At 47.6% G+C, this 22,859-nt stretch overlaps 1 protein-coding gene across 3 annotated transcripts in view; it reads left to right on the top strand.

The window, feature by feature from the left end:
- Window positions 1-22,859, top strand: part of SHROOM3 (shroom family member 3) — a 122,963-nt gene that overhangs the window by 74,642 nt on the left and 25,462 nt on the right. For 2 of the 3 annotated variants that reach the window (XM_029073885.1, XM_029073886.2), the window contains exon 2: window positions 12,517-12,648. In XM_029073885.1, the coding sequence (XP_028929718.1) occupies window positions 12,517-12,648 (132 nt within the window). Of the gene's footprint in view, window positions 1-12,516; window positions 12,649-19,601; window positions 19,879-22,859 lie in introns of those variants that run through there. The other variant, XM_029073888.2, reaches the window with a different exon arrangement.

Below are 22,859 nucleotides of genomic sequence, written 5' to 3'. Positions count from 1 at the left end.
TATGTATGCCTGCACACGCACTGTACTTGCCTTCATATCAACTGCTGCTTCTAATTCCTGGCTAGGAATATAACATACAACCTCATCATTCTTGAACGAGCTAAGTACGTGTCTTTTTCCCCTCAAACACCTGAAAATTGAACTGCAGAAATTCCTCCTCTAGTGGAGGAGGATAAACAGCCTCCAACGGTGGTTCTTGCAATCTCTAAAGAATTAAATATAGGAAAACAATTGAGGGGGGGGGCTCTCCTGAGAATACATCTTTTGCACCCATTGAAAGACACTGATTTGGAAGAGCATAGGGAGAAAAGAAAATAGCAAAATGAATAACGGGGCCAAATCTTAATTGGGAAGAGATGTGTATGTTTTTGGCGAAAAGGGAGTAAGAAAGAAAAAGCAGCAACAGCATTAACTCCACTGAAGCAGCCCCAGGCTCCCTGCTTGGCTTGTAACGGTCCTGAAGGGAGATCATTGAAAGAAGATGCTTATTTCCTGGTAATGGGAGCTTTCTCAGGGCTGTGAACTTTTTACCTTAAGTTATTCACGCTTCATTTGATCGACTATTAGCTGTATTCTGGTGGGAGACAGACCTGGGGCCTCTGGACATTTTTAGCTCTGTGTTTAGTTGTTTATTAGTTGTTATTAGGTTTTTTAAAAAAATGCTTCCTGGTGTTTCCAGAGGAAAGTGTGTGTGTATTTGTGTGTCTCCAAAGAGTTGAGATGACAAGTGAGAAGGAGGAAGGGAGAAATGAAACAGCTCTCATTGACCAACACTGGGGAGTCCTGGCTAATGCTCAAATGCAAGTCCACCCCCCCATCCTGTCAGTCTCCCATCCTCTGAGCCCCCATGCATATCCATCCCCCAAAATCTGGAGCCAATCTGAGCAGGCTTTCTGGGGGATTACCTGGTCCAAAGAGGGCAAAGAGTTGGAGAGGAAACAGAGGAGCTGTGATGATGAGGGCATTGGGCCTCCCTGAGGCTGCGTGCCTTTTGTTCCCCACCACAGCTGGACATCAGCTGCATGGGCACCTCCTTCGCGGGTCCTTCGAACCAATCCAGTGTCAAGACGAGGGCAGAGATGACACCATCTCTGCTGCTGCCCCCGCCACCATCGCCACCTCCATTCTGAGTCTCCAGGGATGGCAGCCAGAGAGGGAAAGAGATGAAGAGAGTATGATCGGGGCAAGTGTCCCCATGGACCAATCCCTTCGTTGCCCAGTGCAGCAGCAACAACAGTGCAACAGCCCTGGAGGGAGGGGCTGAAGCCAGAAGCTGCATCCAAGCGTAAGACGGAGTTTGGAGACCCCTGGCATAGAGCGGAAGGCTGACAGAGATAAGTGTATCTGGGGGCTGGTAAGTGGTGATGCCCTGGGGCGTTTCACTTTCCTTCCTTTTTTTCTCCTGGGCAATGGCAAGGATCATAAATCCTGGATTTAGCAGCTAGGAGCTGGGAACCGGACTGGTTTGGCTAACAACCTCCTTTCTGGCCCAAGGTGGGATTCAGGGACCCTTTGGGGATTTGGCAAGGAAGGTGATGATGGAGCCTCCGACCCCTGCCTCAGGGTCACGGTGCCCAGCGATCAGATCCTAGCCCTACCCACGGTTCCTCGTTCTTGAGAGCCGTTATCGCTAAGCAGGCCTGGCTTCTGGGGGTGGTGGAGAAGGACGGGGATCTGTGGCGTGGAGAGCAGGAAAATATCTGAACAGAGTGAAGGGGGTGCCCCTTGATCGAGGCCCACTTGCTTGGGATTCCACCCACTCTTGTCTCAGCCAGCAGAGGGTCGACAGATTCATCTTTCCGCCCCTGCACAGGGCAAACAGTAAAGAGGGAAAATAGTGAACGCACCTCGGGGTCAAGCAGAATTGTTGAAAGGGTGAAAGAGAGTAAATTAGGTTAGAGTAAATTTGATTACAGAGAGATTGTCCGTGAGGGAAGGGGCAGCGAAAGGAAAATCCATGGCCCAACAGGAGGGAGGGAGAAAAGCTCTGTCTGGATGACCCTAGGGCAGATATGGGTGCTCTGAAATATGACTAATGAGAAATAATCGACATAAGAAAATGATGCCTGAATTTACCTTTTTGTGATGGGGGTGGCTTAGAAAAATGTCGCAGCAGCCTCTTATAGTGTAGACTATTCCCTGGGAGATATAAACATATTTCTAAATGTTTAGAAATTTTAGCCTGTAAGCTTGCTGTGGGCAGGGAACGTGTCATGGGATTGAATGAGTGAAGTGTCTGTTATATTGTTTTTTGTACTCTCCCAAGTGCTTAGTACAGTGCTCTGCACACAGTAAGTGCTCTATAAATGTGATTGATGATTTAGGTTTTGATTTTTGAAAGATACTTACTGGTTAACTGTAGCCAAAGTTCATTCAGATCTTGGCTGCTTTTTAATTAATGCTCTTTAAGCCCTGTTTTCCAAGAAGCCTATTCATTTTATATGTTTGAAATATATGAACAGATTTTTTTTGGATGTATTGAATATCGTATGGTACCAAGAAACATTTCTGCAAACTTTGTCTAAAATTCGAGGATTGAAATGAAAACTAGTCTTCTTTATGAAAAAAAAGTCAGTGAATTTTCTGCTCTATTCAAGCATTGAAACAGAATTTATGGTAGCCATTTCTTGTAAGTCAACTTCCACATCTGTTCATAGCAAATGGCTTCTGTTTGGATAGAATGTTTTGTAAACATATCTCTCTTCCATTAGCGATAAGCGACCCAAATCATATTCTCTTTCTGGGCTGACAGGCTCAGAGAGTAAATATTTATGAGTTTCTCCAGCAGAGCTCTCTGGTAAGGGTTTTAAGACTGTGGAGTGAGTTGCCAAGAGAGACTGTGGAATCTAGATCCCTGGAGATCTTTGAGTTTAGGACAGAAATCCATCTATCCAGAGAGGTGGTGGATGGAGGAGGGAACAGGATTGGGTTTTCTGGGGGGGGGGGGGTTTATGGTATTTATTAAGCGTTTACTATGTGCCAGGTACTGTACCAGGCGCTGGGATAGATACTCGGGTTGGACTAATTTGGTGGGTTGATGTTGAATGTGTTCCCTGCCGCACTTAAGAGTCTGTTATTCAAAGCTGAGCTATTTCCAGTATTTAATTAGTAATGAAAGGTACTGAGACTCACACAAGACACAGCGCTAAACACTGGACATGTAACCCGAAATGGAAGCCCATTAGAAGCCCCAAAGAAGGAACTGTGTGGCTTTGTAGAGAGAACCCAGGCAGGGGAACTGGGTTCAGAGATCATGGGTTCGACTCCCGGCTCTGCCACTTGTCAGCTGTGTGACTGTGGACAAGTCACTTAACTTCTCTGTGCCTCAGTTACCTCATCTGTAAAATGGGGATTAACTGTGAGCCTCCCGTGGGACGACCTGATTACCCTGTATCTCCCCCAGCGCTTAGAACAGTGCTCTGCACATAGTAAGCGCTTAACAAATACCAACATTATTATTATTATTATTATTAATCCTAGATCTGCCACGTTCCTGCTCTGTGACCTTGGGCAAGTCACTTAACTTCTCTGGACCACAGTTTCCTCATCCGTAAAATGGGGATGAAAGACCCATTCTCCCTTCCCTTTAGACTGTGTACCCCATCTGGAACAGGGATTATATCTGACCTGATTGTTTTGTATCAATCCCAGGGCTTAAAATAGTTCAGAATAAGCACTTTACAAATTCCATAATTACCATTGGTTCCAAGCCCAGAGGGTTTTTTGTTGGGTTTGTGTTTTTTTTAATGATATTTGTTAATTGCTTACTATGTGTCAGGAGCAAGAGAATGGACTTGGGAGTCAGAAGACGTGGGTTCTAATTCCAGTTCTGCCACCTGTCTGCTCTGTGACCGTGGGCAAGTCAATTAATGTCTCTGTGCCTCTGAAAAATGAAGATAAAGACTGTGAGCCCGACACGGGACAGGGACTGTGTCCAACCTGATTACCTTGTATCTACCCCAGCTCTTAGAACAGTGCTTGGCACATAGTAAGCACTTAACAAATGCATAATTATTATTATTATTACGGCCAAACTCAGAAGTTCTCAGGCTATGGGCTGTCAAGTTCAACCTTAGCAAACCCCTGCACCAATTTAGCCACCCTGGACATTTCCGATGAGGAAAACAAAACTGTGAACGAAAAACTGGGTCTGAGGAGTCATGAGTTCCAGCGGCTAAGAAAAATGGCAGGAGCAAAATGCACCACGGAGGAAAGAATCGAAACCATCACTTTAAGAATTATAGAGAAGTTGCCAGTAGGCCCCAGCACAATGTCGGCAGAGATTTAAAGCCTATCCAAGGGGTCAGAGGTTAAATGTAGACCAAGCACTTGGGGAATACATTGTGGTTTAAACATACATCAATAAAACATTGATGGGATTCCCAAATCCTCCAACGAAAAGAAGACAAAAGCAGTGTTAGAAATCACTGTCAAATGATAGTTCGTGTGATTTGATAGAGACTGGGGAAGAAAGGCCAGAGGCAAAGAGGGAGGAAGGAGAATGGAGCAGAAACAGGAAGGGATCCCACAGGTTGAATTTTCACACCAAAATTTGGTTTTTTGACCTCTCTACCCACCTCTGCCCCAGTCAATGTTAAAATACTGCAGCCTTGTCTTTCTAAAATATCGACATCACGTACAAGAAAAGTCTCCTTCGCCCCTTCACCAAGAGAAAATAATCCTTTAACCTCAGTTACTCTGTGTTGCCCTGGTCTCCCACAGAGCTGAAGGCGTGGTGTTTCCCTTCAGCGAGTTGAGATTTCACAGGTTACTGTTTTCTCGGATGGAACTTCTGACAGCATCCTGTTAATCTCACCAATGTGGGACTGCAGAGGCTGGTCTTCCTCTCCATGTCCACCTTCTTCCCTCCCCATTCAGGGCTTTTGGAAAAGCCATCCACCCCAGCTTGCTTTGATTATATAGACAAGGTTAGAAAGTCAGAATCTTTATGTGGGGAACTGGAGTTTTTATTAATGTCTTTCTCCTCCTCTGAACTGTAAGCTCAATGTGGTCAGAGAATGTGTCTGCTAACTCTGTATTGTGAGAGAAGCAGCATGGCTCAGTGGAAAGAGCACGGGCTTGGGAGTCAGAGGTCATGGGTTCTAATCCTGACTCTGCCACCTGTCAGCTGTGTGACTTTGGCCAAGTCACTTCACCTCTCTGTGCCTCAGATATCTCATCTGTAAAATGGGGATTAAGACTGTGAGCCTCACCTGGGACAACCTGATGACCCTGTATCTGCCCCAGCGCTTAGAACAGTGTTCGGCACATACTAAGCACTTAACAAATACCAACATTATTATTATTATTATTACTCTCCAAGTGCTATGCACATAGTAAGCACTCAGTAAATACCACTGATTGATTGATTAATTGATAGTTGGTGGCCTGGGGTTCCCTTCCAGACTTGGCCGATATCCTTAGAGCGTCCTGCTCTTATCACTGCTATTTCTTCCGCCCCTGCTCCTGCTCTGATTATTCCTGAGGGATTTGTACCATCTTTCACTTAAGGATCTCAATAACTCAATTGATCAGTGGTATTTACTGAGCACTTACTGCATGTAGAGCACTGTACTAAGCGCTTGTACTAATCACAGTTAGTAGATGCGTTCCCTGACCACCATGAGCTAAAAGGCTCAAGACACCAAGCGCTTAGTACAGTGCTCTGCAAATAAAGAAGTGCTCAGTAAATATGATCGATGAATTGATTGACACCAAAATAGAACAGTTCTCTCTGGGGCTCAGATGCAATCACACTGCTAGGATAAACCCCCCAACCCCTTTCACTTTGCAGGGTGCAGGAGGGATTAGGTTCTTATAATAACCGTGACATTTATTAAGCACTTAACAAATGCTAAGCCCTGGAGTAGATATAGTACAATCAGATCAAAGCCTCTCTTTGTCCCACACTGGGCTCACAGCTTAAAGGGGAGGGAGTTTGAATCCCCATTGTACAGATGAGAAAAATGAGGCACAAGGAAGAGAAGTGACTTTCCCAAGGTAGGCAAGTGGCAGAGCTGGGATTAGGACCCAGGTCCTCTGACTCCCAGGCCCTTTCCACTAGACCACGAAGCTTCTCCCAATTGTGGATTATTTTGCTCTTAAAGGTCCTGCCTTTCTCCCTTACCACCCAAGAAGTAGAGGGAGCCCTGCAGACTGAAGCATGGCTGTTGACAGCAGTAATAATAATGTTGGTATGTGTTAAGCGCTTCCTATGTGCAGAGCACTGTTCTAAACGCTGGGGTAGATTCAGGGTAATCAGGTTGTCCCATGTGAGGCTCACAGTTAATCCCCATTTTACAGATGAGGGAACTGAGGCACCGAGTGACTTGCCCATAGTCACACAGCTGACAAGTGGCGGAGCCGGGAATCGAACCCATGACCTCTGACTCCCAAGCCCGGGCTCTTTCCACTGAGCCAGACACCAGGCAGATTTTTGATTTTTTTTGTTTGTTTTTTAATGATGTTTGCTAAGAGTTTACTATGTGCCAGGCACTGATCTAAGCGCTGAGGTAGATACAAGCTTACCAGGTCGGACAGAGTCCCTGTCCTACGTGGGGCTCACAGTCTTAAACCCCATTATAAAGATGAGGAAACTGAGATGCAGAAAAGTGAAGTGACTAGCCCAAGCAGACAAGTGGTGGAGCCGGGATTAGAGCCCAGGTCTTTCTTGCACCCAGGCCTAAACTCCATCCACTAGGCCACACTGTTTCTCTGGGTTCCCACAGACCCTCAGGGAAGAGGTTCTGTCTGTTCCATTCAGCAGCAGCCTCTCTCCAAGATATCTCACAGAGTCCCAACTTGGAGTGGAATAGAATGGAGAGAAGCCCAATGTGAAGGAAGGGAAGTTTGGCCTGGCTGCGACTGAAATTCTGAACCACGTTGGAGGAATCAGAGACACAGAGTGGATAATGGGGAACCCACCTATATGTCCACCGTAGTAAATAGCAAGAGTTTCGGTTCCACCCCAAAAGATTTACAAAGTATTCATTATTGCCCCCCCGGGCCTGACATATTTCCCCACAGTGTTTCTGAGAGACTGCATAATCTCTGGAGGGTAAAAATCAAAAAATGGCATAATCTTTGCGATGGCAAAGGGTGGACATGGCAATGGGGGAAGTGATGAACCCTTCAGAGTTTTCCCAGAATATAACTAAGAAATAAAGTCTGGCTAAGAATCTAATTCTTTTCCAGCAGGGCCTGCTCTCACCAAAGACAGAGAAGATTCCGCCTGAACGAGGACAGGCAAGCCAGTCTGGTCTAGTGGAAAGAACGTGGGCCTGGGAACTGGGGAAACCTGGTCCTAATCCCAGCTCCACCACTAAACTTCTCTGTGCCTCAGTTTCCTGTTCTGTAAAAATGAGGATTAGATACCTGTTCTCTCTCCCCCTTACATTGTGAGCTCCATGTGGAACAGGGCCTTGGTCTGACCTGATTGTATAGTCTTTACCCCAGTGTTTGGCACTTAGTAAGAACTTCACAAATAGAAAGCAGCATGGCTTAGTGGATAGAGCACGGGCCTGGTAGTCAGAAGGACCTGGGTTCTAATTCCAGATCTGCCACGTCTGCTGTGTGACCTCAGCGAAATCACTTAACTTCCCTGGGCCTCAGTTCCCTCCTCTGTAAAATGTGGATTAAGAGTGTGAGCCCCATGTAGGACAGGGACTGTGTCCAGCCTGATTAACTTGTATCTACCCCAGTGCTTCACACATAGTTCTATAATTATTATTATTATCAGAATTATCAGTATTATTATTATCATTATTATTATTGTGCCCAAATCACCAGATTTCCTCGTTGCTGCTGCTCCCGTTTGAGTTCCTTGGGGGTTGAGTTTCTCTTTGCTGTTTTTTCCCTTCCTGATTTTCCTATTAAAGGGCAAGAGTTAAGCAAAGAGAGCTTAGGGAATCAGGGCCCAGGAGGGCAGTGCAAGAGGTAGAGCAGGAAGCTTAGGAAAGAGGAGGTTTAAATACAGTGCTCTGCAGGCAATAAGCTCTCAATAAATACGATTGATGGATTGATGAGTATGCCACAGCAGAGGAGCTGTCATTCAATTCATTCAATCATTTATTGAATGCTTACTGTTTGCAAAGCACTGTTCTTAGCACTTGAGCACTATACTAAGCTGTCGGGTCAGTCAATCCCATTGTGGCCAGGCCCTAAGCACCAGGCTCCTATCGTGCCCTCTTCTTTTAGCCACAACCTCCAGGGAAACCCTTGGGCTGGAATGCCAGGGCACGGAATCTGGTTCTCGATTCATTGTAGGAGAGTCCAGCCCTTCCCAGGGCTCTCGACTTGAGGTCGAGTGGGGAATCGAGTTGAGGGTGGGCCCAGCCAAGCCACAGGGGCGAGAGGGGAGCTGGAAACCTCCCGGGAAGATTGTTCCTCACTCTGGCAGCCCCCTCGGGCCCCTCAGTGAACTGGTGCCAACAGCAGTAATCAGGGGACAACCCGTTCCTGCCTAGTGTGGCACTACCCCTGTGGGGAGGCCTGGTTGAGTGGAAACGTGAAGCAACACTCTGGCAGCCGTGCTGTTTGATGGGATGGCGCTGGGCCTCCTTGTAGAGATTAATGTTGTCCCTGGTCTTAGAGGCACTGGAGAGGGGAAATTTAGACTAGCTACCTGGCCTCGAGCCTCAGTGCTTGCCATCCTGTTCGGCGGAGTGAGTCCTAGGCAGTAGGTGAGGAGAAACAGGGAAAGAGAGAGAAGAGGAGAGGACAAGGACCCAGCGGAAGTAGCACGAGCCTGGGAGTCAGGAGACCTGGTTTCTAATCCCGGCTCCACCACTTGTCTGACTTAATTCTCTGTACCTCCGTTTCCTCATCTCCCTCCGCCTTAGACTCATGGGGGATGGGGACTGTGTCTGACCTAATTGTATTGTCTCCAACATAGTGTTTAGCGCTTGGCACCCAAACGCTTAGAACAGTGCTCTGCAGACAGTGAGCACTCAATAACAACGATTGAAGGTAGTGAGCGTATAACAAATACCACAGTTATTATTATAGAAGATGCCTCTCTTGTCCCCACCAATCAATAAATGAATCATATTTATTGAGCACTTACTTTGTGTAGAGCACTGTACTGAGTGCTTGAGAGAGTACAATATATCCTAGTTAGTAGACACGATCCCTGTTCCCTGATCCTAGAGTAGGAATTTTTAGCCTGTGTTTTTCCCTAAGCCTTTACCTCGCTGGGCTGGGGCTCTTCCTTGTTCCAATCTCCCCACCGGCTTCATCCAACTAACGTTAGGAAGTTTGCTCTCTCCGTTCCCTCCCAGCCCTCTGCCTCTTCACGTCCCCACCCGCTGCTTCCCCTTTAAAACGGGGCCTTTTGTGTTGGTTTCCTTGGCTACATCCCCACTGGTGGCAGCTGGAATGTGGCGGGGAGGGGAGGGAGAGCATTTCCTCTCTATTGAGCCCAAGCCTGGTCTGGCACGGTCAGAGACCGGCCGTTCACCCCCAGCTGGATTCAGTGACTGGGTTTGGAGTCCGCTTCTTCTCTTTGTCTCTGGGTCTATGCCTTTCCCAGGCACGGGGCTTCAGTGATTGCTGGGAAAAGATGGAGGGGACCAGTGCTCCCCCAACATCCTCCCCTCCCCCAGCCACCCGATCCAGGTGTTTCTTCCCTTCTTCCTCTGAGCCATGCGGGTAGGTCATTAATTAATTCCTTCAATCATATATATTGGGCACTTACTGTGTGCAAAGCACCGTACTAAGCACTTGGGGGAATACGATATAACAATAAACAGACACAAGGCCCAGGAGAGCTGCCCCCCAGCCAGGCAGAGGGGCAGGCAGGTCCCCTCTCTCTGCACTGCTCTCGGTCACCAGTCTGGGAGCGGCGAACAAGAGGAAAGGGATATTCAGATACAATACAACAAAGTTGGTAGACATGTTCCGTGCCCACAGCAAGCTTACAGTCCAGAGGGAGAGACAGTCATTAATATAATGTATAATATATAATTTATAGATATGTCCAGCAAAGCAGCGCAGCTTAGTGGATAGAGCACAGACCTGGAATCAGAAGGACATGGGTTCTAATCCCAGAGCTCTGCCACTTGACTGCTGTGTTACCTTGGGCAAGCCAGTCTGTGCTTCAGTTACCTCATCAGTAAAATGGGGAATAAGAATGAGCGCCAGGCCCCGTGAATGGCGTCCAACCTGATTAGCTTGTATCTACCCCAGCGCTTAGGGCCTGACACATAGTAAGCGCTTAACAAATACCATTTAAAAAAGTACATAAGTGTTGTGGGGTTGAGGATGGGGCAAATACCAAATACCCAAAGGTCTCAATGTGGGCAAGGGAATGTGTCTGTTTATTGTTATATCGTACTCTCCCAAGTGCTTAATACAGTGTTCTGCACACATTAAGCGCTCAATTCAATACGATTGAATTGAATTGAGTCACCTAGGGAGATACCTCAGAGCACAAGAGGGAAGGAAGCTTGTTCCCCAGACGCAGGCCAGACCCAGGATGGGCAGTATCTGAAAGCCAAACCGTCCCCAAGGGGGTTGGAACCCCAGCTGGCCAGAATGTTGCTTCCCCTCCTGAACCTCTTCTCTTTGGCCCCTACTGGACATCTCAGTTCATCCCCAGTCCTAGAGCACTGACAGCCAGTCACTGTCCCCTCCCTCCCCCGCCTCCACCAGTTCATATCTGGGCCCCGAGCCCTTAGCAAAGCTAAATTGTGCCTGACTGGCCACAGCGGCTTTACTTTTGCTGGGCGCGTCTTAGAGATGGGAGTCAAACTGAAAGAATCCGTGGCAACAGCTGGAGAAAAGCATGGAGGGAGGGAGAGGGAAGGAGTGGAGAAGGAGAGAGGAAAAGAGGGGATTATGGGGGAAAGAGAACGGGTTAGGAGAACAACAAAGGTTAGAGCACTTAGGTTTGAGATTTGGAAGCATTTAAAGAGCATGGAATGCCCATTATCTAACCTGAAAGCAGAGCGAATCCTTGATACTGTGGACACAAATACAGTTGGCACAAGCTGAAAAAAAAGTGCATGTGAGTGTCTTCTTAAGCCCCAGTAATCTCCCTGGGCAAAGAAGGATTAGCCCCTTCCCCCCCCCACCCCCGCTTCATCCACCCCCTTCTCCCCCACGCCTCGATCAAGAGAGGGAGCTCATTTTCTGTTTGATTCCTCAGCTGCTGCCAGATTCTGGGAGGAACCCATTTTCTCCAAAGAATTGAATTCTCCCAAATGACCATGTTTCCCCCAACTGGGCCCACCTCCTTGCAGGAAGGTCTGTTTGGGGGGGGCGCAGAGGGAGGGAGGAGTGCCCATGTCCACAGAGGCAGAGAACTTGGAATCGTCTTCAGCTCCCAGCCAGGTTGCGCCCTGGAATACCATGCCCATTCCATCAGCCTTGTTCTAGGATTCCTCCTCTCTTCCCTTCCAGAGCTCCCAGCTGATAGGGAAAACTCAGTGCCCCAAACTGAGCTGAGCCACAGGGGGGAATCACACTTTCTCTGAGGCCAAAAAAGGCCCAACTTTGGAAAATCCATAGAGGTTCTTTCCACCACAGTGGCTCCTTTCCTCTACCCACTCTTTCTCCACTTCCTCTACCACGTCTTCCTGCCCAAGAGTAGGGTCTGGGAGCAGGAAGAGAAGATAGTCGTATTTACTGAGTGCTTTCTGTGTGCAGAGCACTGTACTAAGCGCTTGGGAGAATACACTATTATAGTATGGGAGGCACATTTTCTGCCCACAATGAGCTTACAGTCTAGGTGGCAGCTTAGGCAGCTTAACTCAAAGCTGTCCCTCAAGACACTGAATCCACCCATTGGGCAAGGCGTGACGAACCCAAGATCGTGGTTTGGGAAAGAATGGGGAAGTTACACACTCGAAGGTTTTGTGAAAAATGAGGGCTGATCTTCTTCTCCTCCGGCAATGTTGGGATCCCAGAGAAGCCGTGCTCCTAGGCGCTCAGGTGAGATCCACTGAGATGGAGCACCTTCAGGCAGATTATCAAATACAATAATAGTAATAGCTGTGGGATTTGTTAAGTGCTTACTATGTGCCAGGCACTGTATTAAACTCTGGGGTGGACACAAGCAAATTGGGTTAGACAGGGACTCACGTGGGACTCACAGTCTTAATAACAATTTTATAGCTGAGGTGGCTGAGGTGCAAAGAAGTGAAGTGACTTGACCAAGGTCACACAACAGAAAAGTGGCAGAGCTGGGACTAGAACCCAGGTCCTTTTGACTCCCAGGCCTGTGCTCTATCCACTAGGCTACGCTCTTCTCCATTGTGGAAAACCACCGGCTCTCCAGTAGGACAGGGAACATATTTAGCTCTATATTCTACAAAAAGAAACTCTTCTCCTATTTCTCTTTCTCCCCTCCTCTTCCTCACCTTCCTCTTCAAGTCTGTACCTTTGAAATTTTGCAGATAATGAGCTTTCCCTGCCGGGAACTCGTGAACCTGTCACTCCATCATCACTGCCCGCATAATCCCCCCACAGTCCCTCCACTCTGCCCTCACTGAGGTTCTGCTTTGTCTCTTTGGACAGGGAGACGTGTCTCGAAGAGGAGCCTGCTGAGACTGCAGTTCCCCAGGCCCTGGGCCCAGGACTCCTTGGCTATGACCCCCAGCAGAAGAGAGCAGCTTGGTCAGGGGCCGTAAAACTACGACAGAAGAACAGGTAAAAGACTTAAAGATCGCGTTAATGCATGTTTAACTCCCAGCTGGGCCCTCCTGGCCATATCTGCTCAGTCAGACTCTGTTGTGTAGGAATTTTCCAGGAGAAAAAGTTCAGTTTCTGTCTAAATCTGTCTGGGGTAAAACCTAAGTTTTGTAGAAATAATAATAATAGTAGTCCCTTCCCCATATAGGGCTCAGTCTTAATCCCCATTTTAGAGATGAGATAACTGAGGCCCAGAGAAGTGAAGGGACTTGCTCAGAGCCACACAGCAGACAAGTGGCAGAGCTGGGATTGGAACTCATGACTTTCTGACTCCCAGGCCTGTGCTATCCTCTGTGTCATGCTGCTTTAGCAGAGATCCATTCGTACAGGCAGAATTATCTCTTTTGAAGCTAAGAACCATTGTTTCCACCCTTGAACGTACTTGGGAAATCTGTCATCTGCAGTTATTGATGGCATTTCAGCCCCTTCCGCTCCAAGATTCTGACTCCTGGGTGCCTTCCCAGGGGTCTCATGGATCGCAAGGAGTTCCAGAGTCTAAGTAATCTGGGGGGCAACGGAAGGGTCTACACAGAGCTGCCAAACCCCTCAAAGTAGCTATTGACACTGGCTAGTCTCTCAGGCCAATCAGTGCCAACGCCTAAAGGTGCCATCTCAAAAGAACCCAAAAAATCCTGTCCACATAGCCTCAACCTAATTGATCAAACAGTTGTATTTACTGAGCACTTGCTATGTGCTGTTCTAAGTGCTTGGAAGAGTGTAGTGCAACAGGATTAGCAGAAACATTCCCTGTCCATAAGGAACTGACAGTTTAGAGGGAAGACAGACATTAATATGAAGACAGACATTAATGTGAAGACAGACAAGTGGATAGAGCATGGGCCTAGGAGTCGGAAGGACCCGGGTTCTAATCCCAGTTCTGCCACTTGTCTCCTGTGTGACTTAGGGCAAGTCACTGTGGGAGCACTGTGGCTTAGTGGAAGCAGCATGGCTCAGTGGAAAAAATCACGGACTTGGGAGTCACAGGTCGTTGGTTCTAATCCCAGCTCCGCCACTTAGCTGTGTGACTTTGGGCAAGTCACTTAACTTCTCTGCGCCTCAGTTACCTCATCTGTAAATGAGGATTTAGACTGTGAGCCCCACGTGGGACAACCTGATTACCTTGTATCTACCCCAGTGCTTAGTACAGTGCTTGGCACATAATAACCGCTTAACAAATGCCATCAACATCCTATAGTAAGTGCTTAACAAATACCATATAAAAAAATTAGACCACAAGGAGGTCAGTCGTCTTCTGGCTTGTCTAAGCATCCTGTTGCCACTATAAAAGACAGAATCATGAGTTGGGTGGAGCTACACGTTGTCTTAAGTCATGGGCAAGCTGAAACCCTGAGCAAAGTTCAATTATGTAATGTATGGCTACATAACTTATTAAGTGTTTACTATGTGCCAAATATCAGGTTAAGTATAGAGGCAGATCCAAGATAATCAGATCGAGCACAGTCTTTGTACCACACAGGGCTCAAGGCCAAGGAGATAGAACAGATATCCCCATTTTACAGACTAGAAAACTGATGCACAGAGAGTTTAGAACACAGGCTCCTAACTCTCAGATTCAAGCCTTTCCCACTAGACCACAGTGCCCGTCGGCAAATAGGTTAATGGCTGCCTATTCACTTTAATAATTGTGGAATTTGTAAAATTGCTTACTAAGAGCTAGATACGATACAATCAGCTCAGACACGGTTTCTCAACCGTTCTACTAAGCACTCGGGAGAATACAGCAGAATTAGTAAGCAGCTTCCTTCCTCACAAAGAGTTTACAGTCTAGAGGGTGAGGGTGAGACAATAAGTCCTGTCTCATATGTGGCTCATAGTTCAAAAGGGAGGGAGAACAAGCGTTTCTTCGATGATCGATAGGTGAGAAAGCTGAGTCAGAGAGGTTAAGTGACTCACTCAAGGTCATACGGCAAGTGGTAGAGCTGGGATTAGAACCCAGGTCTCCTGACTCCCAGTATTATTCTTTTTCCACTAGGTCATGCTACTTTAAGCCTATACCTCAACAGCACAGACAGTAGGGAACTGCTCGTGATTCATTTTTCAGACAGGCGACATTCTGGATGGGAGAGAGAGAATGCTAGCTGATCAGCCAGAATAATAATTATAGTAATAATCACGGTATTAAGCGCTTACTATGTGCCAAGTACTGCACTCAGATAGATACAAGATAATTAGGCTGGACACAGTTCTTCTCTCACATGGGGCTCACAGTCTAAGTAGAGGGGAGTGAAAATAAAGGTCCATTTTATAGATAAGGAAACTGAGGCCCAGAGAAGTTGTGACTTGCCTAAGGCCACACGACAGTTATGTCAGAGAGCCAGGTTTAGACTCCAGGTCCTCTGACTCCGAGACTCAGGCTTTTTCACTAGGCCATGGTCTTTCTCAAAACCCAATGAAAGACAGTGTTTTCCAGAGCCAGTAGGCAAAACCAGCCAGCATGGGAGTTTCCAGGATCTTGTTTGTTTTGTTTATGTTCTGGGGTACTTGTTAAGCACTTTCTCTGTCCTAGAGACTATTTTAAGCCCTGAGGTAGATCCAGAGTAGTTAGGTTGGACACAGTCCCCTTCCCCATGGGGCTCGCAGTCTCAATCCCCATTTTACAGATGAGGTAACTGAGGCAGACAAGTGAAATGCCTTACCTAAGGTCACACAGCAGACAAGTGGCAGAGCGGGGATTAGAACCCAGGTCGTGTGGACACCCAAGCCCCTGCTTAGCCGTTAGGCTCACAGCAATATCTTAACTGATATGAAAGTGCTTTGGAAAAATGAAGGTGCTCTGGATTATTAATAGTACTGACATTTCCCAAAGGCAGAGCAGGCTGGACGTGATCAATTGGTCATATTATACTTCTCCAGACCTCCTAGAACTCAGCCCCGCCTTTCCAAGCTGTTTACTGCAGCATCCACAGGAAACAAAAGCCATCCAGATTACTGGAAGAGAAAGACACCTTAACCTCCTCCCCCCTCCAGACTCCTCTACCCATTTCTCAGGATGCCTCAGGTCAGAAGACCAACTCTGGCTGCTGCCTCAGCTCAGTTCAGCCATTCTATCAAGTGCGGGAAAGTTTCTGCTCATCCGGGGCCCGAAACAAAAAGCCCCTGAAAGGGAAAAACACAGGGAACTTGGGCTTTTCCTTTCTCCCAGCTTCCCTCCTTCCTCAAAGGGAAGTGGCGTGAAATTGGAGCAAGAGGGAAAGAATAGGGGAGGGACCAATTCTGAGACACCCTACGCCTCCCTCTGCATTCCAGGACTCTAGTTCTCCTGGCAACGCCAGCCAAGAGCAACTAATCGGCTCTGGTTTTCTCCTGGCCCCGCCTCCGTGGCAGACGAAAGGCAAGACATTGCAGGGTGGCATTCATGAAGACTTAAGTAAAGGGTCTCTAGCCCCCTTACCCACCCACCCCATCCACCACTGGCCGGCTCACGTAGGAAATAATAAGAACAACAACAATAAGACGTGATAATTATAACGTAATAATAGATTATTGATAAAATGATCATAATCGTGGTATTTGTTAAACACACACTATGTGACAAGCCCTGTAGTAAGCACTGAGGTAGATACAATGGATAGAGCACAGGTCTGGGAGCCAGAAGGACCTGGGTTCTAGTCTCGGCTCTGTCCCTTGTCTGTTGTGTGACCTGACCTTGGGCAAGTTACTTCACTTCTCTTTGCCTCAGTTACCTTATCTGTAAAATGAGAATTAAGACTATGAGCTCCATGTGGAAGATGGACTGTGTCCAACCTGATTATCTTGTACTTACGCCAGTGTTTAGTAGAGTGCCTGGCACATAGTAAGCATGTAACAAATATCATTTTTTTAAAAAGTGTTGGGGTGGATACGAGAAAAATCAGGAAGAACACAATAAGGGGTCAGGGAGAGGGAAAGCATGGACCTGTGCCCTTGGCTTTGTAAGAGTCAAGGCCTGGCCTCTCCCTACCCATTCTGTCCCCTGCAGCCAGGCTTTGGTGATTTTATATTCATGTCTGTCTCTCCCTCTAGACTCTGAGCTCATTGTGGGCAGGGAATGTGTCTACCATATTGTACTCTCCCAACTGCTTAGCACAGTACTCTGCATAATGTAAGCAGCACTCGATAAATACGATTGATCGATTGCCTTACGACAACAAGAGAGGACTGGAGTCGAGGAAGGAAGTAGGAGCTGGGAGTTGCCTGTGCCAGGAAGGAATGGCTTCTGGCAGGGTGGAGGTGGGCAGCTGTGACCCTCTTTGAGCAGCCCCCAGTCCCATCAGGGCCCATTTTGGAGACAGGGCTTGGGCTGCTGCCTAGGATCAGAAAGCATGGTGTCAGCTTATTGAGGACAGCGCTCGAGGCCGGATTACCTTAAAATACCAGATCGGATTTTAAAATGCGGAAAGCGAAGTGGTGTCGAGAGCCCAGTCCCAGTTTAGAGTTGGAGGCAAACAGAAAGAGCTTGCCGCCCAGCTCAATTTGTTCCCAAACCTGGGATCACCGAGCTGCATGCTCGAAAAATCGGGGTCTCAGTAACCTTCACTCCCAAGGTCTGGAAACCCCCAACCCAGCACATAGAATGCATATCTGGAAAAACTGAATAAAACTGAATCATTGGCAACCAACCACATTCATTCATCGATCTCCCTCCCATCACCCTGTGCTTCTGAGCTCTTTGTACACTGGTTAACGGTTCCTATATCCCTCCCAATCCAGATCTTTCGACTCACAGGCCCGTGCTCTTTCCACTAGACCACACTGCTTCTCCGCTCAGAGCGCCCAACCCTCTCTCCCGGGGAAACCTTTGACAGGAACAGTTCCTCAAACCTCTGTGCCCATATTCTCCTGGAACATTCCGGGCCCGGCAGGGTTATCGTCAGGGTGGTAACAATATGAAAATGTCCTAGCCCCCAGCTAGTGAATTAGCAATACCCACCTGCAGCACCTCTGAAAGGGCTCTGAGCTAGACCCTTCAAAGGACAGGGAGCGGCTCTCAAGGACTGAGTCTGACATTCTAGGCCTCAATCTTAGGCCACGATGAACCCAGACTGGTTCTGTTGGCACCATTCAGGCAGCCGGGCTCCTAGAGAGACAGAAAGTCCTAGAGGACAGAAAGTCTGCCCTGCCACTCTAGCCTGAAAGTGCCCCTCTTAACCAGAACCAAACAGCCACCCGCAGCTGTCTCTTTGGCCAGAGATTTTCATCCCAAGCTGCCCGGCTGCAAGCTTTATGAAACCACCCTGCCCGCTTCTGCAGATGGTATCATTTTATGTGTGCGGGGGAGACCGCCGACATGACTAGAGGACAATTAAGGGAAATGCTTCTGATTTTTATCAGAACCATTTTGCCAGCAAGCGATTTCTCCTCTTCCCTTTCCTCAATTCTACCCTTCTCCAAGAGTAGAACAAATGGCCCACTTCTCATTTGGGGCTGGAATTAGAGGTTCCAGCTAGCCCTTTCCCTAGGAAACAGCATGGCCTAATGGATAGAGCATGAGTTTGAGTCAGAAGGATCTGGTTCTAATCCTGGCTCCATCACTTATCTGCTATGTGACCTAATAATAATAATAACTGAGATATTTGTTAAGCATTTACTAATATGCCAGGCACTGTACTAAACTCTGGGGAAGGTACAAGCTGATCAGGTTGGACACAATCCCTGTCCCACATGGGGCTCAAGGTCATAATCCCCGTTTTTCAGATGAGATAACTGAAGCACAGAGAAATAAAGTGACTTTCCCACAGTCACATAGCAGACAAGTGGCAGAGCGGGGATTAGAACCCAGGTCCTTCTGATGCCCAAACCATGCTCTAGCCACTAGACCACACTGCTTCTTTGGTAATTATTATGATATTTACCTCATCTGTAAAAAGGGGATTAAGATTGGGAGCTTCATATGGGACATGGACTGGGTCCAACCTGATTAGGTTGTATCTACCCCAACATTTGGTACAGTGCCTGGCACAAAATAAGCGCTTAGCAAATACCCCAAAAAAGGGTCACACCAGGTCAGTCTCTGAGAGCAGCAATCAGGTCTTAACTGGCCGGCTTAGCAGGCTGCTGGGAATGAGGCTACCCGGAGACTCACTAAGCCCACAGAGCCCCGGGCAGTTCAGACCATCAGAGAAGCAAGACATGGAGCTGCTGGGAAGTTTGTACAACCCGGGGAAAGGCAGAAAGGAGAAGGGTCGGGAAGAGATGATCTTGTATCCACCTCCGTCTGAGTTCGACGTCAGCCTGGCCAGGGATTTGTTGACCAAAATGCTGATGCTGGCCACAAGGTAACCTGCCTGTTTCTTTTCTCCCCACTCGCTCTTGTCTCTGAGTTTCAGGGAGGCCCTGAGCAGCTTTCAGAGCTGAGGGGTCTCCACTCTGATCCATGAAGAGTGTCACCAGGGAGGATTGGGTACCCCTAAAGTTTTGGGGTGGGCCTGGCCCAGTTCTAGCTACTCCCCCTTTAGACAGAAAGCTCATTATGGGCAGGAAACCCGCCTACTAATTCCATTTGTTATGTTGTACTCTCCCAAGCACTTAGCAGTGTTCTATACATAGTAAGCACTCAATAAATCTGATTGATTGATTGATTGCTCCCTCCCTTTGGGGAGAGAAACAAAGGGGTTCTCTTCTGAGCGACCGAACACTCTCCCGGCATCTGCATGGCGCAGTGACCCTCCTGAGTGTTGAATTTCATGTAGAATATTGAACTTGAGCCAGCAAAGACTTTGCTGTAGAACATGCTGTTCTCTCCCCCTGCAGCTTGGAGAGCAGAGTGGATTTCCCTTTGGGAATTTCAGAGAAGCTCTAGAAGGCAGCAGGTTCACGTTCTCAGATTCCAAGAAAAGCAGTCATTTGGCTTGTGATCCCCAGAGACTCAGTTCAATAGTCAAAGTGACCCCGGATGTGCAACAAAGAATCCCCGCCATTGGCCGGAAAGTCACCATCAACTCTTTCTCCCTGTGGCTTTAGCTGCACCGGACTCGGAGGTTGGGCGTATCCTGCGCTTTCTCCTTATTTGCAGTGATGAGGGTTCAATGAATGAATCCGGGAGGCCCAAATAAAGACAGGCATCTTCAGGGCTCGCTAGAACTGCTATTTATGCTCGCTGCCAGGGCGGCTGGTTTGTCTCTGAATGACTCCCGACCTGCGGACTCCCGGAGCAGCTCCGGGATAGGGATTCGGAAGCTGGTTTTTCAGGTTCGTGCTTGGCATTTTTCACTTGAACGTGAAGCGGAGGGCAGTCTGCATTCTTTTCATTCTCGCTGCATTATTCTCCCCACAGCATCGTGCTTGGTGGCCAGAATTTCTTCCTTCTTCTCTGCCTTAGTGTTCCCGGTGGGAACCTACTTGGTTGGATCTGCAGCCTGACTTGTTATTAGAAGCAGCATGGCATAGTAGGTAGAGCATGGACCTGGGAGTAAGAAAGTCCCAGATTCTAATCCCAGCTCTGCCACTTGTCTGCTGTGGGACTTAGGGCAAGTCACTTCACTTCTTTGTGCCTCAGTTACCTCATCTGTAAAATGGGGATGGAGACTGTGAGCCCCACGTGGTACAGGGACTGTGTCCAACCTGATTTGCTTGTATCCACCAGCACTTAGTACAGTGCCTGCCGTTTAGTAAGTGCTTAATAAATACCGTAATTATTACTAGTATTATTATTTTTGTTGTTATTATTGTTATTGGGAGCAGTTCCCATCTGACCCTTTGCTAAGTTTCAAAATGCCTCAGGGCCGAGGGTTTCCACTGGGGCATCAGAGGTTCTCAGCATGTTTGTTTGCATGAACTGGGTTTCAAAACATACATGCCTGCAGCCAGAACGTAGGATTTCCCACCTGACTGTGAATGTTTGAGTCGTATTCCATCTGCTCCCCTTCTCGATTTCTTATCCAGATAACAGTCTGTCTTGGTCTTCTCAAAGATTAGCATTGATTATCAATTTCTGCCATCTGTGGCTGCTTCTGCCCTGCAAAGCGTTCTTATTATCATTATTAGTACTAGCATTATTACTATTAGTAGTAGTATTACATAATAGTACAGTGCCAGCACACAGTAGGCGCTTAAATACCAGAATTATTATTATTATCATTTATTAAGTGCTTACTGGGTGCCAGGCAGTGTCCTGAGCGCTGGAATGGATACAAGAAAATCGGGTCAAACACAATCTGTGTCCAGTATGGTGTTCCCTATATAAGGAGGAGAGCAAGAGACACAGCAAAGCACTTCCTTTCTGGGAGAGTCATGAGCAAAAACAACACCCCGGACAGATGAGAAAATTTACATTCCCCTGGCTGGTTAGCGGGGAACACTGTTCATTCGCCTTGACAAGCTTCTTAGCTATTCTCTCACTTTGCCAAGTATTACTGGGGAAACCAAGGGCCCGTCTTCGAGGCAAATTAGATGAGGGTTCAGGACAGTGCCAGCTTTTCAGAAAATCTTTTGGTAAGACATGGTTTTGGGTGAATTCCGGCTGTGGTTTGGGACCCCCCAGCTATGGGCAGACTCCCTCCTGCCTGTTGACAGTAACATCCATCCTTCCAGTCCTGGAAACTGGCAAACACTTCTCTCCCTAAGCCTCCTGGGTGGTTCTGTTCGGATTGATGAATCTTTCTGGCGCCTGGACCAGTGAAATTCTGAATCCCCTTATGTCAGGGTCCTCAAGAGGGTTGGACAGATGGTGATCCTACACCAAGTGAGATTAATTTGTATCTACCTCGGTGCTTAGAACAGTGCTGGCACACAGTAAGTGCTTAACAAGTACCATAATTACTTATGGGGGGTTTGGATGGCTGCAATTAACCATGCATTTGAGGAGGAGAAAATTAGCTCTAGGGCCAATTCTACCTTTTGTTTATCTTGTCCTCTAGACATCTGCCAGCAGACTTGTCTACACAACTCAGTCGTATTATTTGCTCTCAAGCTCTTAGTACAGTGCACTGCACAGAGTAAGCACACAATAAATACCACAGATTGATTGATTAATTGTCCAAAATCCCTGCAGTTTAGGGGATGACCCTGAGCTGGGCCTCACAGGAGTAAAAGTCATACCACTTCTGATCTCTTAATTTCTAACACATGCGGCAGGAAGTGACTTGACCCATGAGAGCCACGGAAGGGCTTTCCAGCCCTCTTCCTTGTCGCTCGCCGGCCCCCAGACCGGTGGTCAGACTGGGCTGGAAGTGAGATCTGGCCAGAGCTGAGTCGTTTGGATCATCCTGTCCATGGGCAGGGGCCAGGGTGTTATTTGAGAGGAAGTTGGCTTCACAATAATAATAATCGGGGTATTTGTTGAGCACTTACTATGTACCAAGCTCTGTACTGGGCACTAGGGTAAATACAAGTTAAGCAGATCGGACACAGTCCCTGCCCCACTTGAGACTTACAGTCCAAGGAGGGAGAGAGAATAGATATTTAACCCCATTATGTAACAGGTAAGGAAACAGCGGCACATAAAATTAAGTGACTTACCCGAGGTGTCACAATGGGCACAGTGGTGGACCTGAAATTAGAACCCAGGGCTCCTATTCCCAAACCACTACTCTTTCCACTTGGTCATGCTACTTCTGCCACACATACCTTTCATTATCATCAGTGGTATTTATTGAGTGCTTACTGTGTGCAGAGCACTGTACTAAGCGCCTGGGAGAGTACATTATAACAATAAACAAATACATTCCCTTCCCATAGAGGGCTTACAGTCTAGGATGGGTGAGGGAAACAGACATTATTACAAATAAAATTACAGATATGTACATAAGTGCTGTGGGGCTGGGAGTGGGGAATGAATAAAGGAAGCAAATGCAGAGGGGGTAGGAGAAGAGAAAAGGAGGATTAGTCAGGTAAGGCCTCTTGGAGGAGATGTGCTTTCAATAAGGCTTTGAAGTGGGGGGAGAGCGTAATCATCTGTCAGATATGAGGAGGGAAGGTGTTCCAGCCAAGGGGTCAATGTGAATCTGGGATCGCCCCATGTTTATTAGGGATCCCAGCAGTCTGTGGAAATTTAGTGACTTATTCTCCCTCATCTTGCCAGAATCTGGGGGTCAGGGGAGTTTCTGGGATTCCATGGCTAGGAAGAGCTGCTTCCTAGGGGCTAGAGGAGAGACAGACTCCATCGCTCTCCAGCAAGAAATGAGCCTGTCAGCGTTTGAGTTTCTGGTGGCCACGGAAAGCAACTCCGGGTT

This window comes from Ornithorhynchus anatinus, chromosome 10 (assembly GCF_004115215.2).
Source record: "Ornithorhynchus anatinus isolate Pmale09 chromosome 10, mOrnAna1.pri.v4, whole genome shotgun sequence".
In the NCBI taxonomy this organism is placed as follows: Eukaryota; Metazoa; Chordata; class Mammalia; order Monotremata; family Ornithorhynchidae; genus Ornithorhynchus; species Ornithorhynchus anatinus.
Note: the sequence above shows the minus strand (reverse complement) of the source record. Positions and strands in the feature narration are given on the sequence as shown.